Below are 19,742 nucleotides of genomic sequence, written 5' to 3' on the forward strand. Positions count from 1 at the left end.
CCGAGCTGTGTTTTGAATTGTAAATGCAGGTGTCTGATAAGAGCAACTAAAACTAGGCTTACTTCATGGTTCAAGGTGGCAGGCAATGGAACATTTTCAATTGGAACGCTTCTTTATTCATTAATATTTAAACGCCTTTGGCTGTTTGTTGCCAGCGGGATAGCCAAAGTAGCCGACACTCTTCACCTGCTGCTGGAGATCGGGTTCCATGGCCAGCGCCTTGAAGATGGCTCTCTTCAGCTGCTTGTACTGGAAGTGCGGGGGAAAAGGCATGTCCTCGAACGAAAGCATCAGCAGATTACCGGCCTCGTTGCCCACCGCCAAAGAGCGACCACAGTGGGAAAACCTGAAAGATCATCAACAGATCAGCGAACAAATACGGACAAATCACTTCAAGAGCACCCACCGAAAGGTTGTGTAGTAGATGGTGGCATCTATCGTGGTCGAGGACACGGGCTTCAGGGTGCTGTTGCGCAAATCCCAAATGTCCACGGTGCTGCGGGTGAGCGATACCAGTATGGTGGAGTGGGTGCGACTCCAGCGGGCGCTGTGCACGGGCGAGAGATGGTGGCGCAATGTGATGACCGGCGAGAGAATGCCAGCCAGCCAAATCCGTATGCACCTGTGGGACAAGCCAAATAAGTAGAGGCGGAGAGCCCTTTAGAGATTCAGGCCTCACCAGTCGCTGCCGCAGGTGAGGTACATCTTGGGGGACCAAGGAGAGAACTCCATGCCCACGGCCGGACCATTGTGCACCTGCCGCTGCTCCAGATGCTGCAGCGGATAGTTGGTGGAGTACTTGTAGAGGGTGCCCTCGTCAGTGAGGACATAGTAGATGTCTGCCTGCACCGGATCCAGTACCAGTTCCAGGCACTGCGGATGCCGATTGGCCTGCAGCGAGGCCGCCGGCACCGGACGATCGATCTTTAGGCCCTCCAGCTCGCCCTCGGCCCGCTGCAGACGCTGCTGTTCGAAGCCCAGCAGATGGGGACTGTTTATCAGGCGATACTTGGTGACGGCGCCAGCCCGGGATATGGCCAGGAAGGGTGTGATAACGGCCGGGCCACCTACATCGCCTGCTATTCGAATCCACCTGATGGCTGTCACTGGCTCAAAGTGGGGCGATGTGCTGCGGTGAGAAATGGCTAGCGGCGGCTGCTCCGGCTGTGAGATATTACGGACCTCGACGCTGCCATTATGCAGGCCAATGGCCAGCAGTTGGGGAGCTGATGGGGAGAACTCCACGGTGACCACTGGCACCTCGTAGTTGAAGCAGCGTTCGGGGTTCACTGGATTCTTGATGTTCCACACGTAAACGTAGCCGCAACGCGGCAATCGGGACATATTGGCATGACTATATACGCCATAGGCCACGGCCATGATGTCGCCGTTGCTGGGGCAGAAGCTCACGTCGCTCACCGCTTGATGGACCCTAGGTAGCGGGGAGGGCGGACTCAGGCGCCACAGAAGACCCAAACGGTACTTGAACTTGACATCCTCAGCCAGCGGATCAGGCATGGCCATATTCCGGTATCGTCGCTGCTGCGGCTCGTACACATTGCTCGCCAGGATGCGCATGGTGAGCATTAGGGCCAGCTTGAAGTTGGGCATGCTGTTGATCGCTACAAACTGGTCCACGCCTCCCACGTGATATGTGGTGACCTCCATTTTCTGGGCGCCCTGCACCTGCACACTCGTGGTGGACGTTTCCAGGTCCTGGTACGTATCGAACATCTCAAAGTTGGACACATATGAGCCAATCTGCTCGGTTGTCAGGCGCTCCGTGTTCACCAGGCGCGACTTCTTCAGCGCCGTAATGGTTTGGGTGTCCGAGTCGACGGTGCGTCGCGACTTGTCCGTGCCCGCCAGCAGCTCCTCGTACCGCTGGTTATCCTCGAGCACCAGCCGGCCCTCTTCGGTGTCTGCTAGGGCCGTCATGCTGTGACGTTCGAACAGCACCACGGTGGGCGTCTTGCGCAGCAATACCTTGATGAAGGGCGTGGCAGGAGATTTGGCCGACTTGGGGGGCCTGTGAACAGAGCCAGAAACAGAGCCAGGAGTAAAGGTCTCTGGGATAGATGGTTGCTGCGGTTGCTTCGTCTCGCCCAGATGCAGCTTGTAGAGATTGATCTGAAATAGAGCAGCCTATGAGGCTATCCATCAGCGATTGATCCACTCACCCCCAGGGCAATGTCATCCAACGAGGCCCGCATCACGCACTTGGTGCGATACTCGGGCGTCCGCAGTTTCTGCATCTGCTGCTGCTCCGCCGTGGAAGTCCTCATTATCGGATGGTTCCGGATCTCACGGCTCAGCTGCTCAAAATCCGCGGTGCGGTAATCCTTCTTGAGTGTGCGGGACATTTTTCGCTAATGCAGAGCTCGTGCTGCCGGTGGTGGCTCATCCAATTGTTTGTGTGGATGATGACATGGCAACGCTTCGTTGCCACAACCACCACGCGCATATTGCATTGTGCCTGTTGCAAGATGGAATTTCATTAGCCATATTACACATTACTGCATCTATCGGTGGTGCATCTATAAATATTTATAATACATATTTTCAAAAGCATGCAACAACGATGCATAATGGTAGGGAGGAAAGTGGCAGTGGGATGATTACCAAGACCGGAATACTCGAACCGAAACTCCATACAATATGATGTAGATATGCATATAAGTGTGTGTCTAGATATCCATATTTGGGTATAGTAGATCTTTCATCCCAATCCAATTCGAAATACAAATGTTTTTGTAAACAAACCGCCATTTTTAAGTGTGACCGTTTTGCACATTTCAGTCTTTCATAATCCATAGCGGCTGTTCCGCACGACTGCATTCGATCTATTGTGAATGGACACCTGAAAGCACATCAATCAAAAACTATTTTTGAATTGCAATTACGCAGCAGAAACGCATACTCTCACGAAAGGGGGGTAGAAAATATATAGTACACTGTGGATCATAGGGAATACAAATTTACAACAACCATCCAGCCAGTCTTTAACTAATACGTGAGTTTAAAATTGTTCTTTCAAAATGCCCGCTTCCTATCTTCTTGTTTCTTCCTTCTTTTTCTCTCCCCACTCGTTTCACATGGCTGCAGTCACAATAATAATACCATCTACTGTCTACTGTGAATGGACCACACAAATATCCGCGCGAAGCTGAACGAAAAATTGTTAGTGCTATGACCTGTCGCAAGAAAAAACTCGAAAAAGAAGAGACCAAAAAGCAAGAAAAAACAATTCAAATGAAATTTGTATTCCAATTAGACGCGTTCCAAAGCAATTTGCCCGGACGAAGGCATTAGAAAAAGGGTCTTTAATTCCGCCACAGCGGCTGACAATGGCCAAAAGATGGAACAGAGGAAGAAGTACTTTGATGTGTGTCCAAATACACACATCCACACAGATCCGCACACTCATATCTGTAAGTAGAAGTCGAAAAAGAAGTTGTTTTATGTTAATTTGCTTTTATGCTTCGCTACGCTGATTCGCTTAATGAACAGACTGCGGCAGAAGCAGCGAACCGGCAGCGGTAAGCCAAGTGCAATATGTCAAATGGAGAGGAGAGGCAACCGTCCGCATGATGAGGAAGAAGTTTACTCCAGCATGGGGGCTCCGGGCTCCACTGTCCATTGCACGTTGATCAGCACAGCGGCAGCAGGCGGCAGGAACAACTCAGTCAACGCATCAAAGCGTTAAGCAATAAATGTGCAGGCGAACAAGAGCAACAAAAGCCAGAAACATTTCCCGACTGTCTTTCAGCTTTGCGTGCATTATGAACTTTGCACGAGCCAGCGATCACCTGTTGTTGTTACACATTTTTGGCCCACAGCCCAAGACGTCAGCAGAAGCAGCAGCAGCAGCAACAGTGCAGTCGGCGAAATTCACTGAACCGCCACCAACGCAACGATGGCTTCGGTGTTGGTGCTGGTGTTGGTGCTGGTGTTGGCGTCGGCGTCGGCAGCGACTGCGACTTCTCTGTCGCCAGTGTGCACACACTGAATAAATCTGGAAATATTTGGATTGTGTTTTAATAATATTTAAGGTAAGTTTTAATTGGAAATAAGGTGAAAATAAAGAAAATTCCATTGTTTGACCCACAGCCAACCGACGCAGCATTTGTAGCAGCAAAAATGCAGATAGCCAGCAATGCAACGGCACCAGCGATGCTCTCTCTCTCTCTGCTACTTCACGGAATCTTTAAGGAGGTACGTCTTATTTTCAATTTTTATTTTCAATTGCTGGAAATAATTGACAAATTCCAACTATTCCAACGACATTTTGTGGTCACCCTCCTAAACACGTTCATAAAGTATCTTTTTACGAACATCTAATTGTCCCCAGCACGCCCTCCAAACACATAAAACTTTATGTCCATTCAGTGGTTCATCTCGATCTGGCCTATCAGATGTTGCCAGGCCCTTAAATAGCATTCTTGTTTATAGTTCATTCATTCATATCAGTTTTTACACCTGTTTTATGCCTCCACTGGCCCCAATGTGCGCTGGGCGACGTCGACAGTGACGCTGACGTGAACGCCAACGGCTACGCCGGCAGTCCGCAGTCGGCGCAACTGTTTGGTGTAACATATTTTCTTTTTATTTTTTTATTGTACCACGGAGCTCCGCAGCAGAGCACGATAGTAGCAGGGCCCAGACGCGTTTAAGCCAAGCTCATATATATACTTTTTTTCGTAACAAAAACCGACTTTTTATTCGTTAATTAACCGTCGTGAGGGGCAGAAGTGTTTTGGCTTTGGCTCTGGCTCTGGGTCTACTCTGGCTCCGGGTGTTTGGGCGTGAAAATCGCTTAACGGAAGCTCTTGCGGAAACTTGCGGCGGGGACAGGTCCCACAATTGAGTCCACTGTCTCACCCGATGACACATGACACTTTGACTTTGACAAAAACAAATCGAAAACGCTGCTGCTAAAGAAGAAGTAGGGGAAAAACGAGAAACACCTGAGCTAATCGCTCCACATTGAGCATAACTTTCTTGAAACACCGGCCGCTCTGTCGCTGCCACTGTCCGTGTGTCAGTGTGTGTGTGAGCGCAGTCATAATTTGTGTCGCGCACCACTTTCGGACGCCCAAGCTCGGTCTTGGTCTCGGTCTCGGCTCTGCCCTCGTCGACTGCAGACTGCAGTTACAGTTGCATTTGAACCCGGCGCGTGCTTGTGCTTGGACGACTTGTCGCCCGCTCCATTCCGTCCCATTCCCAGGGTGTGCAACACTAACAGACGACTCCCGGCGCAGTTAGTTTTTTTGGTTTTGTTTTTTTTTTACTGCTTCCATCAGAGGGTGGCGCGTGCTCAGCGAATGACTCAAGAATGTGTCTAGTGCCGGTGGAACACTGAGTAATTCGAATTTTATGTTAATCAGTGCCGATCCGCGCTTCGATTTGCTTTCCATAATTAATGCGAGCTCTGTCAAATGTTAACAGCATTTCGCAATAATCAAAAAACAAAAAAAAAAGAAACACCCGCATAACCCTAAACGTGTTCACATAACGAAACTAATCAACGATCTTATCAATCGGACAACAAATTCAATCAGCAAAATGTTGTTTTGGAAGCGTCTTCGTCGTACCCCCAATGCTGCAACACTCACAGACGACTCTCGGCGCAGTAAGTTTTTTGTTTTTGTTTCTGTTTCTGTTTTTTCCGTTTCCATATGAATGTGTAAGGCCACGCCCCCGCCCACATGGCGCCCATCGGAAAGAATTGGGCAAGAAAGAAAAATTGATTTTTGGTTTGTCAGGTGGAATATCGGTTTTGGTTTCGAATATTTCTCGGCTTGGGCCACACGAAATCTCATCTCATTTGCATAATTTGCATCTTAAAAATTATTTCTGTTTCGGTTGCTGGTTTGTTGTTGCTTTTGACTGGTTTTTATTGATTTGATTTTGAGATTTTGTGATTCCCGTCTCCGTCTCCGAGCAGACCCATGTCCATGCCCCTGGATCGGAGCCCATCCTCATATTGAGTGTCGCCGCATAATAAATACCCAAGCAACATTTTATCACCTACAAAATACCTCAAACCTTAGGCCTGAAGCCTGAAGCCTCCTCAAAGCCAGACAAATACAAATGAGAGCGAGAGCTAGAGCAAGACCTAGCCCTATCCATTCCATTCCATTCCATTCACTGGAATGAATAATATCTTCTATCTGCTCATTATTCGAATTCTCACAGAACTGGCGCACATCTCGTCTGCTGCTAAAAAGATTTATGAATGGATATAATGTGTTTAACATAATTATGCATATCGCAGAGACTGCCAGAAGATAATATCTTACTATTCCTTTGCTCAGATATTGAAAGAGAAGTTTGGAAAGCTCCAGAGAGCTATCAAAGAATGAATATTCTTTGGATAATCAATGTTTAGATATCCTCCTATCATTGCGTACTCCTTTCTGTGATCTGTTTTCCAACTCAGACCGCAATCAGGTGTCACCACAGATTTGTCCCAATGGCCAACGAGGTGTAGCGCCCAATGGCCAGCGCCATTCCATCAGCAGATTCCTTCATTTTTTCAGATGTGGTTGCGCCTGCGCTTCTCCCATTTCATTTCTGCTCCATAACTTTCCACCTAAGTGCCGCCGACTATCTGTCTGAGCCGATGATGACGGTGGAGACTCTGCCGCTGCCTCTCCTCTGTCTCCCTGCGTCTGGCGATCACAGTTCTTGGGTTTTTATTTTGGTGAACATGACTTTGACTTGTGGTAATTTGATGTTAATGACAATCATCAGCCGAGGGACACAGACAGCACCAACAGCCAAAGTCGCAGCCGCAGCGGCAGCCGCAGCCACAGTCATAGCCAGAGCAGTGGTAAGACATCGACACCGCCAACAAGTAAACAAGTAGAAGAACCCCTCCCCCAACTCCTTGGACTCCAGAGCACGCTTAACACGATTCTGGAAGATCACCGAATCGTCTGCCTGCCTGCCTGCCTGACTGCCTGGCTGACAGCCAGAGAGACATTTTTATGTGCGTTCCGTTCCCAAAAGTCGTGGCCCATAATCGGCTTAGACATAGGTCGTCTCTCTCTCTCTCCTCCCTCTCTCACTCCTGTTGCGGTCTGGCGTTGACACTTTTGGCTATTGAGTCCATTTAGGCGTTCGTGTTATTAGTTCGTGGCCAGGGTCTTCTGTTTTTCCACTATCCACAATCCACTCTCCCCTATCCCCCATTTCCTATAAACTAGCTTGTTTTATGGCTTTTGGTTGCTGCCCAGTGCGATATCAAAAAATGAGTTCAGCGTTTTGTTGTGACACTTTAATGGGTTTCAGGGAGAGGGAGAGCAACAGAGAACGAGAAACTATCTTCTGACCCTTTTTCAGATGGTTATCAATGTTACAAAATAGTTTTCGATTGTCTAGCTGAAATTCGTAGAGGTCTTAGAGTTGTAAATCGCTTAATGCCACAGTTTCGTTAACAAAATATTCCAATTCGCGAATGATTTAGATTTGTATGTACTTTGGCCTCTATTCTTGTCCATAGCAACCTACCTATGTTATGTGTCTGTTCGCTTATGGGAACTGTTCATCCAACGTTCACGCTTGACTGGCAATTCGCCATTCACTTAAAATAGAACAGGACACTTTCTGGCTGGTAAAGAAATACTTTAATTTTTCCCGAAAATCGGGATTAATACTAAGCGTTTTTGAATTATCGGTATCTCTTTGGTATTTCATTATAAAAGAAATCACGAATCGCTCGGGGCGAATGGTCCATTCTCCTTGCCATCCGAAACGAACGTGTCTATTCGCTTAGCGGAAATTTTGAACAGCGAATCAGTTCGTAAATGTGACCTAGTGGACACAAGTGCCCCGCGCTCTTATGATGAATTCTATAAGTAAAAAACTATCTTTTATAAGTTGTTTAATTCCCATAAATTCCGTTTATAGATCTTTCACTTAACCCGCTCTCTCCCCCTCCCCATACACACACATATACACACAAACAAACACTCCACCACTTGCTGTGATTCCTGCACTCTCTCCCTCTGTACATTCTGCATATTGTCTGAGGGGGGGGATTCGTGGTCGTCTTGAAAATCGTCTGCAAATTGCTCATAAATTACATGAAAAACCGTCGCAATGCCAAAAGCCTGCACCTACACCATCATTATCAGCTTGTAAATAAAAAGACTTTATCAATCGTTAAGCCCCAAGCGGAATATAACCGCCGCATGTCCAGGGCCAGGTTCCAGGGTCCAGGGTCCAGGGTCGTGGCAGACACAAGGGGCCGGACCGAGGAGCCGAGCAAAGATTTCGGCCCCGAAAGCCAACTCTCTCACCTAATAACATAAAAGTTATCTGCAAGGAAGAGAGCTCAAGGAGGTGGCAGAAGGCAGGACGAAGTGGGAGCTGGAGCCGGAGCTGAAGCCGGAGCTGGAGCTGAGGTTGAAGCTGGAAGATGAAGGTGGATCCCCCGAACCGAAGTACAAATATTTTTATTTATGATTTTACAGATCAGCATATTGCTCAATAATTTTACCGCAACACACAGCAACAAAATAACTTTAAAATTATGATTATCCCCCCCCACCCACCAACCCACCGAAAACCCTTCTTCTTCTTCTGGTTCAGTATCCAGGCAGATGGATCGAATCCTCTCGCTTAAGTGCACCAATTTTGAAATTATTATTGCCGGCTGCGTATGCAGATAATCGTGACCTGATAGAAGGGGGGGGAGCCCCGTTCCGTCGCAATAATTCAACCCAAAACCGAAATTCCATTGCAAAAAGTTCTCAAAGCGCTCTGTGATGTTCTTGTGTAGATGGTAGATGGCAGATGGTGCTTGTAGATTGCAGGATAACCGATGGAACATTTATTTAATTACTCTATTTGTGATAGTTTTGGGTCAAGATATCTGGGAGAACTTGGTTGGGGCCCTAGGATCCATCTCTGGGTCGCCGGGTATTTGGGGCAGCGTTAATATTTTCCCATAAATTATTTGGGGGCTAAGAGAAAATTACTTTAAAATTTATGGGGCCCCGTGTGCCAGTGCTCGTACGGGGCAGCATCTTACACGCTGATTTGGCCCTTTTTTCGTTTTTGTTTTTGTTTTTTGGTTTCTTTTGCAATTTATGTGCCAGGCATGAGAACAGGTAAAGCGGCGACCTGGCGGTGGTGCTGTTGGTGCTTTATGCCTTTTATACGTGGACTGCAATGATATCCACGGAATAACGTGTTTACCCCCCGTCCGTCCTGCAAGTGGGCGGACCTTGGAAAGTTCGCACGATTGATGATCGACTGACTCTCCTACTCCGTCTCCGACTCCAACTCCAACTCGAACTCCGAGTGCGAGTCGAATTCAGACTTGAACTTGGGTGAGCGACTGTCGGTCGTCGTCTGGCAGTTCCGATGACGCCGTCCTGTCACCGCACTGACATCGCCGTTTATGTAATTACACGCTCCCCGATCTACCGATCCGCCGATCCGCCCGATCCATCCGATCCGCCGCACCGCACCTATCACAAAGCGATCGCGATCGCACACACAGCTGCGAGTATTTGTATGTACATGTACGTCTCCTGCTACGGCTCCCCAGCTTGTAATTATTTTCTACTTAATCTTCATCACATGTGAAACATGTCGAAAAGTTAAGCGTACGGTATGGGTGCGTGGCATCCACCACACACACCCCACACACCCCACACACCCCACACACTCCACAGTCCACTCCCTCTCGCAGCGGGCGTTGCATTTCTTTGGATTTCACTTGCATTCGATTGGGATTGGTGGGCCTTGCATTTCTAATTGATAATAGCTTTCGGTAATTGCCTGTGAGCTGTGAAGAAAGATCTTGAAGAAGATGTTGTAGGGCAATCCAAAGAAATTTGAGATGGGCCAAGGTCTGCGATAGAACCAATATGTTGCAATCGGATCATTATTTTAGCCAAGGGAATTCTTTCTCTAAATAGGAGCCTAAGACCCCAAAGAGAACTTCCAACAAAAGTAAACGTTTTCTTTTTTGTTCGTTTAACAAAGAAATTTCAAGTTAATAAACATTCAGTGACTCCAACAAAGACCCCATTACACATTGAAGAAATCACGTAATCGTCTGTAAATCACATGGAACAATCCCCACATCTGGTTATCAACCGCTGCTGTTCCCCCCGCTGGGCTGCTGCCGGCACGTTCGTTTCGGCCCTGACTCTGACTCTGGCTCTGGCTCTGACTCTGAATCTGGCTCTGACTCGGGTGAAAATGAAATGGTCAATGTGCGTGCAAAAGATCTTTCCGCAAGAGTTCCCCCACTCACACTCGCAGTCTCTTCTCTTCTCCCGCATTCTCACACTCTGTTTTTGTGTGTTCTCTTTTGTGGCCGTCTACGTCGTCGTCGTCGTACGTGTAGGTGCATTGCATATCAGGTGTTTTGGGGTCTGGCATGCAGATGAATCCTAAAGGAGATCTCGTTCGCGTTTTGGGGGAAGTCAACCTCTGACCGAATTTCAAGCGATAATTATCGGCTGGCGTGCAAATATGCGGAAAGAATTCCTCCCCTCTTTTCCTGGGATTATTTTTGGGGCTGCGTTTTAAATGGAACTAATTAAATTTCGGCTCAGAAAGCGTTGAATTTCGTTGCGTTCGGGGAACACACACACACACAGATACATAATTGGGGGGCTTGTAAATCAGTTCGGCCGCTCGGCAACGCCCCCACAACAAAACACACACACACACACTCGAAGCTACATTCGATGCTGCTCTAATATGCAGCCAAATTGGGGCACAAGCACTCGGCACTCGACACTCCACATTCGGCACTTGCCACTTGCCACTCGGCACTCCCCCCAGCACTCGCCTCACACACTTCGCACTGATTTAGTGTCATATAAAGTTGTAAGTGAAGATTATGTTACCAGAATTAATTGCTGCCAAGGTGGTGGTAACAAGGCACAGGAGAGAAAAGAGAGAGACTGTGCGTCCCCTTTCCAGTCTGGTTTTGTTCGGCCCTTCCTTCCGTTTGTCCCCTCGTTGACAGCACGTGCTAAAGTCTCCTCCGTCACCTTCTCAGAATATGCGGGGCGTGGAAATGTGGAAGAGCGGAAGAGGGATAGAGAGGAAGAGGAGTTCCCCTTGGCTTGGTCTGGGATTTTGCTGGTAATTTTTATAATTTAATTGAAAAAATGACAGGTTTGCCCCGCAGTGGAGTGGTGGAGTGGCGGATTGGATCGTTGAAGCCTTAAAAATTCTGGAAATTGATGTGATATTGATTTTGTGCCCGCCGCCCATGCACCACACCAAGCACACCAAGCACTTTACGTGTATAAGGATGTAACTTCCTATGCGTGTGTGTACTTCATTTAAGTGTCGTTTGGCCGGGGCCTAACCTCTGGGGGGATGGGCCGTAAATTGACTTTTTACTGCGACAGGAAGAGCAGGAGCGAACGGGGGAGGGGGGTGGGAAGCAGGCACAGGTGTGCGACGGGCTGGGATTTCATGTCATGGCCAAAGGAGTTCCGGGCTTACACTCTGTAAATTGTGAAATTTATCTTGTGTTCTGTTTCGAGGTTTGCTTACAGTAATGATTAGTCCATTCGACCGTTATCTATAATATCTATCGGCCAAACATGTGGGGCCTTTGTTGGACATGCTCTAGAGTTCGATGTCATTGCTTGCTCTCCCGTTTTGGATTCTTCTTCTGTTTGGGGGGATTCCGTTTGATGAACATTAGATAAATATTCCATATTTCTATGCATGCTGGCCGCCAAAGCAAACAGACTTTGGGTACATTTACATACATACATACATATGTGTATGTACAGTGAATGATCGTACATCCGCACTAGGTAGGTGCTTAACAAAGGGTCTGCATAGAGGGCTTTCACTGTACTAACATATGTACATACATACATACATATGTATGCATGTATTTGTGTGCATGCCTGCTCTTGCATATGTATGTATGTATGTATTTGCGAACAGTAACTAAACCCAATCAAACAAATATTTGAGTTGCGTTTCACTGTGCAACTGTGTACCCCTCCCCTCCCCTCCACCACTCAAACTCCCACTTAAACCCCCCTTCCACCCTCTCCACCCGCTCCACCCTCTCGTTCTCTTGTTCTTTTGCATTTCCTGCCTGAGTTGATTTTATGAATATTTGCAGGAGCCACAACAACTAGAACCGCAGCAATTGCAGATTCAGAAGCAAGGTATATTTATTCCTACAGCTGCTGCTGCTCCTGCCTCTCCTGCACCTGCACCTCCACCTGCTGCGAGAAAGAGACAGTACTAGCCGCGACTTCAACATTGAATTAAATAATGCGGGGCGTTATTTAACCCACTGTGGATGAGTGAGAGTGTGTATGTGTGGTGAAAATGTTGCCATTTAAAGGGTCGCGTCGAGTGGCAAAAAGTGAAAAATAAACGGTACTTGGCTGACGGCTGCTTTCGCTCGACCTCTGCTACGCTACGCTCTCTCTCTCTCTCTCTCTCCCGTTCTCCCTGTTGCCATTTATCTTTCGTTTTGCTTCGCACGAATGTAGGCAGCTTTAATTCCAGTCGCTACCGATTCCCGTCTCCAACTCACCCGCAACAAAGTCAATTTGGTTTAAATGTAGCATAACTCTCGGCTCTCGCAATGTAATCGTACACCTTGAGTGCCCGTCCTCTCCCTCTCCCACTCCCTCTCCCTCTCTCGCTCTCCATCATAATTATGTATGAACGCAATTACAACCGCCTGTGGGTTGGGCGGTGTGCGGGGTGCGGTGTGCCTGCCCTTTCACTGCATGCAGCAGTGCAGCACAAACATTGCTCGGAACAGGAATAGCGAATGTAGCGGATTTCGGTTTCCAGCTACAACGTGATGTAACCAAAAAAAAAAACAATTACCATATGGCAGCAACAGCAGCTGGTGTCTTCCCGATTCCAGGGCTCCTCCCCTCTGCACCCCACCACCCCAGCACCCCACCACCTGCCGCCTTCCACTGTTATGTAATCCTTTTCGAGCCGTCAGCAAAGTTGTTGGCGAAATTGTTTAGATTTTTTCATACATGCATTTCGTATGCACCTTCCCCCCGCCGCATTCTCTATTCTATTTGGCTCTTACTTCCTCTTGCACTATCTTCGTTTTATTTGAATACCCTCTTCGAAGAGGGTACTTCCATTTTGAGCAGCTCAGAGATGCACTTCTATGCACGAGTATGTGGATATATTCTTGATCAAGATCTGAATCGGTAATCGAATCGAATCATAGGCCGCTCTTTTTGCTGCACGAATTATCGATAGAATTTGGAACATCTACTATTAAAGGGTAACAAAGTCTTGGACAGACGAAAGTACGTTTTGTTTCTTGTATTTTTGATAAGATTTTTGTTTTGTTTTGTTGCATTTCTGAGTGGTTCAGTGGAAGAGAAAGAAAGAAAGAATGAAAAGCGAATTTTGTAGAATATTTGATGCGAGGTAAATGTGCAGTTTGCACTGAAAGAAATACATACATAACAGTTGTTTTCAATGTATGTATGTATATGTATGTATGATATTTTTGCTGATAAATATTCGCCTTAACTGTGAACTCTGAGAGTGAGACGGGGAGAGGGGGAGAAGGAAAGGAAGAGCGATAGAGAACCATTGGAGTGGCTTCTAATCCCCTCCATTGAAAGAGCACTGGTAGAGCCCTGGAGCCGCACACACAGAGTAACCCTAACGAAAAGGAGTGAGAGAGATGGCCATATGACAGGGGAACTCAAAACAAAGGCAAAGGCGGAATCCAAAGAAGAGAAAATGCGAAACGCGTGCCTTGCTGGAGTTCCCTCTGTCTCTCTCTCTCTCTCTCTAGCGCTGAGGGGGAGGTAGCAATAACAGAAACAACAACAGAAAGGAGCAGAAGATGACGAGAAACTTGAGCGTCAAGCAGGCAGAAGCTTTAAGCCGCTAAATTGTATCGGATTACAGCAAATTCCAAGCCACGAAGCTGGAAATTCCTTACCCACAGGCGGCGGGCAATCCTCCCCAGCATGGATGTTACTACCTCGCTCCCTCCCCCCACTCCCCCAATCCCCCAATCTCGCACTCCCGCACTGCAGTTGGTATGTTAATGAAGGTGCTTCACTCGACGGAGGGTCGGCGGCTGGCTGGTGTGGGTGTCGTCCTCGACAACTAAAAAAAAAATGGCTGCAGGGCAACTGCATAGAAACGGATCAGAGACGCGAGAGAGAAAGAGAGAGCGAGAGAGAGAGAGTGGAGGAAGGCAGGCAGGATGACACACAAGTGCGGCCCGCTGAACCCGTGAACCCGCTACGGGGCTGATGGGAAAGTGGATAGGGAATAGGAATTATGAAAACCAGAACAACAGAGAAATCTTAACACAGTTTCCCCGCAACACGAACATTTAAACAAAGACAATCGATGGCCAGTAATCTCTCGAGAGAGCCGAAAAAAAAAACAACAAAACGTTGCAACGCGAAAGGGAGCCCACAGAAATTGCAGACAATTTGCCTAATTCGCGTTCATCGCTCTCTCATACTCCCTCCCTCCCTGGCTCACCTTCTGCTTCTAAGAACAGGATGAGCATTCCGCATTCCGCACTCCGCACTCCGCATTCCCTTTCCCGTTTCAGGGGCAAAACAGCAACAAAAATTGCTGCGGTTTTGGCGGGGGCTTCGGCTTAGGTAACTGCAATTATTGTTTGCGGCTTTTCAATTGCCTCGCGAGCACCACTACCCCGTGCCACTCCCCGTTGGAGTCCCATCATCCATCCATCCATCCAACCCGAACCCAAACCCAAACCCAAACCCAATCCCAGTTTCGGGTCGAGTCTGGGGCTGGGGCTGGGGCTGGGGCTGCCTTGCAGTCAGTCATCATAAGGTGAGAATATAATAGCGCAATCGTGAGATGCGTGACTGCAATTGCCCCTACGCCCGAGTCCGACTATGCACAGTGGGATGAATGCAAGCATTATCCAGTGATAATTTGTAGAAAAATTCAAGAATGATTAAAATGGGGAGATTTTTTTCAAAGGCTGATTTGTGGAAAAAGAAAAAGAAATGCCCTTGCTGATCGCCTCTTTGGCAGCTTAATCTATTGACACCCACAGTGCCTGTGTGAGTGACTGGGAATTCAGATCTGAGTCTTCGGGGCTCCAGCTGATAAGCAGCCCCCGAACAAACAAATAATAATGCACGATTTGTGGGCTGGGTCAGGGGCAGAGGATGCGGCTGCGGCAGGGGCAGGGGCAGGGGCAGGGACAGCGGACTGAGCGGAAACCGTGTGCGCTCTTTGATTGAGCAGCGCGCGCTCGCCGTTAACTAATTGAGCTTTATTGTGGGAGGGCGGGACTGGAAGTGGAATTGGAAGTGGAACTGGAACTGGAACTGTAACTGGAACGCTGGGCCTTTATTCTCTGCCTTTTGCTGTTGTTGCTGTTGTTGCTGTTGTTGCTGTTGCTGTTGCGGTGCTCTTTTGCCGCAGACAACTTTCCTGGACACCCGCTCACTATCCCACGCTCGCTCTCAACTCTCTCTGAAGGAGGGGAAGGAAATGGGAAGGGTCTCGTAGGACTGGGACCCTGTGTCTGCCATTTAATTAAAAATGAAAAGTTCTTGTTAAGAAAAGGTTCCGCAAAACATTTTGCGGAAAATTAAAAGTTTTCCCTTTTATTTGTTCCTGCCGTTTTTTTTTTTTTTTTTGGTAAACGTCACATGTGAAGGAGCAGCACATTTGCGGTACAACACATATGTATGTACATTCGGAATTTTCACCAGTTTTCAGCTGGGCAATTGTCTGAGAGGTTTTGTTTGTTTGTCAACTTTCGGAGGACGAGTGGGGGGCGGGGACAGGCCTTTAAGATTTATTTATTTGTAAAACAGAATTTCAGTTTTATTAAGGGGAACCTTTCTTGAGAGGATCAGCGATAGATGGTTCTTACTTTCATTTATCTCCTCTGACCATTATCTATAGTTCCCCAGAGCTGCCATCCTGCGAGTTCCTTTGAATTATTTGTACTATAATAATGTTGTACATACTCCCATTTTTAGGGCAGACAATTTGCATAGTCAATCATTTTTCCATCATAATAATCCCAGTGGGGGCTACCATAGTTTACTGCACAAAACTTTCCCCCTTTCAGGGTTCAGAGTTCAAGCCATGTCCTCATTGCGCAACAGCCAAAGTCATAAAATCAAAATAAAAACTTTTTGTTCAATCCGTAGCACAGAGAGAGAGAGAGAGAGAGAGGAGGAGGAGGAGAGAGCGAAAAATCTGAAATATTAAAGCCAGGTCTATTAAACTTTTTTTTCGCCCTGGCAGACTGTGGGCCAACTTTTGCCATGTATAAAACATATGATTTTTGCTTGATGGCCCCGCGGGCCAATTTATGTGTAGAACAAATGGCTCTGGCACACAAAAGCAGGAAAGCAGGAAGGAGTCGGGACTAGGGACTCGGGACTCCGGACTCAGGACTCAGGACTCCTTTGCCTGCACTGGCTGCTCTTGCTGCTGCGTTAATCTAATAAAATAAACCTGAAGCCCCGCCAGTTGCCTGTGGGCTGTAAATTTGAGCGCCTCTGCGCCTCTCGTGCAGACATAAATTGTGTGTTAAATACATTTTATGCGTTTGCCAAGGACAGACGTGGTCTCCAGCCACACGGCCTCGAAAAGGAGGAGTGTCTTGGTTCCAGCCTTGGAAGAAAGTCAGTCATGCTGCAAACCTAATCAAGGCCGCTTCTTGCTCCTACTCCGACTCCGGCTCTGACTCTGACTGCGACGCCGACTCTGACTCCTACTCCTGCCTCTATTCTTCCTCCCTGTTGACATGGCTCCGGGCTACGTTTTCTCCCGTTTTTGATGTATGGCCACAGCCGAAGTCAGTGGCAGATTCAGAGTCCGTACAACGTGTCGTATGCGTATTATTAACGCACGTAAGTCGCTTGCCTTTCCCCGTTCGTTCTCCGGCTCTTGCTCCTGTTCCTGCTTCTGTCTGCCTGCCTGCCTGCCTGCCTGCTTGCTTGCTTGCCTGCCTCTTTGGTAATCCTTTTGCTGTTGCTAGCTTGCCTCCTTTGTTGTTGCCACGGCACCAGCTGAACACATACACATGTTTGTGTCACATTTGGACCTACATACTCGCACACTCCTCGCACGCACTCCTCGTATTCCTCGGGAAATTCCCTCTAAATGGGACCCTTCTCGCCCACAAATGGTTGAGGGAGGGGAGGAGGCTGACGGTTTTGTGTTTGTGTTTGTCTGCTTGTTTGAGTCGCCTCCGTTTGGCATTTCCTTTGTATATTATAAAGAAATTTGTTGGGACTTGCTGTTGCTGCTGCTGTTGCTGCTGCTGCTGCTGTTTCTGCTGCTGCGGCAGAGTGCTCCAGCATTGTGGGCGTGGTCGTGGTACCTTGTCGACTTTCAGCTACTCTACTGGAGAGCCTTTTCCTTGGCGTTTGCATACTTTTAGCGCATTCCATGGGTTCTGTTCTTGGCCGGAAATGCTTTTAGTTGTTGCTCCTTGCTTTTTGGGACTTGGAACTTGTTTGCTCTCAGCCCTGGCTGCTTCGTGCTTCGTATTCTGCTCCTGCCACGCCTTCGTCGCTTCTTTATTCCCGTTTAAATTCCATTTTAATTTGTTGTGTTTCGTTTCATTTTTCATGTTTTTCCACAACGTATTTAAAACATTTCGTTTTTTCTTTTGTTTTTTTTTTTTTTTTGCCGGTGAGCTCAAGAGCGCTTAATTACCAGCATTTCTATGGCATCCTCTGGAAGGCACTGCGAGGAGTCCTTTGGATGTGGGGTCCTTGGGGCTGGCGCCAGGAGCTGTTGAAATGATTTTCGTTAATTTGGTTCGCTTTCGCCAGAGCGGAGCTGCTTGCAACAGTCACAGCCGACTCTTCCGGGGCGACTCGATTGTATTCCATTTTATTGCAATTCATTTGATTTCGTTTCATTTAATTTGATGAGGAAATGGAAACCAATTGTGGGGGGCCTGTGGGGGCGGTGCGGGCTGCGCTAGATCCGTTTTGTGGCCTGCGCTTCAATTTGTAAATTGTTGATTTTCATTTTTTTTTTTTGCCACCAAGAACATTTCCGTTTTCCTCTCTCAAAGCGAACTTAATAACTGCAGAGGTCTTTAATTGTGGTATAATGGAAGGAGAGCAAGTATAAGAAGTGGTATAAGAATGGAACAGCAAATGGATACGGATATAGATACGTGGTTGGGTACACAGAATTTGGCACATATCTGGCAGAAACAGCAATTGATCTTAAACGTACTCGTATAATAGGCAAAACTCCATCTGATCCAAGCTCGATTTTGTTTTGCGGCTGTTATTAGGTCTATAATAGCGTATATATTAAATAAATTCGCTAATAACTGTCTTGTTTTCTGCTTGAAATACTCACGCGTCGTGCAGCAGCGCCTCTCGGTCTGTTGGATGCGATTCTGCCTGGAATCCGCGTGGATCTTCGCCTATGGCTCCTTCTTGGCCCATTGTAAGAGTCCATTAATATCAACTGCAAATAATGTTGCCATTGAAAAAAACCCAAATTGTTTATATTTTTGTTTGGAATACGGAGTATGGACTAGTCAGCCTGAGCTCTTCTTTATTGATTGATAGATTTTAAAGCCTTGTCTTCAAGACACATACGAGCTCTGCATGCTCTTGTCTGCGTATTACCTGGTTCTTCTTGATTTCCGCATTCAATTCCAGCAATTATCCAAGGCATCTATTATTCAATGAGAGCATGGAAATTATTGTTCGACTGTAGGGCTGGAAAATGCATGCGTGGAAAATGTGTGGGAAAAACAGCCATCAAGTGTGGTAACAATAAAATAGTTTTTAGTTGGTTAAACACGAGCTACCGCAAAATGGATTCCATGGATGTCTGTGAGTGGGTAAGTGGGTGAGTGGCGGGGGTGGCGCCGGACAAAAGCCTGCCGTTTGCCTGCCGCTTCAAGGAGCAGAGAAGTGGAAATGGATTCTTGTTGGAAATATTTTAATTGATTTTAAATATATAAAATATGCGTGTATTTTATTAAATATTCATTTGCAATGGGTTTCTGCCTGTCTGCCTTTTATTTGTGCAAATGAAAATGATTTCATTTTGGAATTTTCCACACACACACATTTACACTCATTTACACTCGCACTCTGTCCTTTTATTTTGTTGTTTTTGAGCATGGCAAAAACATTTGCATAATCGGCTTATTCCACTAATCAGCTAAGTAAATTATACAGAACCATTGATGCAATCAATACAGAGAGATTTATACAGATGTAGGTGTAGATGTAGATGTATCTCTGGCTGGCTAGATCCATTACAAAGAGTGGAAACACACTTTGATGTTGCTGCCACTCGATGCGGCATTCATGGGAATCAATTGAATGCCCCTCAAAGCGCTCTCTAAACAATCCGCAACTACTTAGGATCCCCCCTTTATCCCCTTTGAATCGCCTCCCCATCCTTTGTATGAACAAAAGACAACAACGAAATAATCGCCAAAGAAGGAGTAGAAGGAGGGGCTGGGACCCCGGCATTAGAGATAGATGCCATGCCTTTGTGTCACTGCAATTGACAAAATAATCACTGCTACATGGCTGGGTTGCTGCAGCTTACAAAAGCCGCTTCTTCTGGCTCCTGGGTTCTGAGTTCTGGCTACCACAACACACATATTTTTCCCGCCTAAACGAACAAACGGGCAACACCAACAACAACATGTAGGAATTCTATAAATGAAATTCGGACTAAAAGATACCCCTCGAAGTGGTAGCTAAGGAGAATCTAATTTCTTT

At 47.1% G+C, this 19,742-nt stretch overlaps 2 protein-coding genes across 2 annotated transcripts in view; one reads left to right on the plus strand and one right to left on the minus strand.

Annotated features, from left to right (window-relative positions):
- Window positions 1–120: 120 nt before the first annotated feature.
- Window positions 121–2,424, minus strand: LOC6600330 (WD repeat-containing protein 78). Its single transcript, XM_002025347.2, has 4 exons — window positions 2,181–2,424; window positions 680–2,130; window positions 407–622; window positions 121–346 (listed from the first exon to the last, which is right to left on the minus strand). The coding sequence occupies exons 1-4, from the start codon at window positions 2,361–2,363 to the stop codon at window positions 121–123; spliced, it is 2,076 nt and encodes a 691-aa protein (XP_002025383.1). The 5' UTR covers window positions 2,364–2,424.
- A 3,141-nt stretch (window positions 2,425–5,565) lies between these two features.
- LOC6600326 overlaps window positions 5,566–19,742 on the plus strand; it is a 44,909-nt gene continuing 30,732 nt past the window's right edge. The window contains exon 1 of the mRNA XM_026993241.1: window positions 5,566–5,632. Coding sequence (XP_026849042.1) covers window positions 5,566–5,632 — 67 coding nt within the window. The remainder of the gene's footprint in view (window positions 5,633–19,742) is intronic.

This window comes from Drosophila persimilis, unplaced genomic scaffold (genome assembly GCF_003286085.1).
Source record: "Drosophila persimilis strain 14011-0111.01,24,50 unplaced genomic scaffold, DperRS2 tig00000824-arrow-arrow-pilon, whole genome shotgun sequence".
NCBI lineage: Eukaryota > Metazoa > Arthropoda > Insecta > Diptera > Drosophilidae > Drosophila > Drosophila persimilis.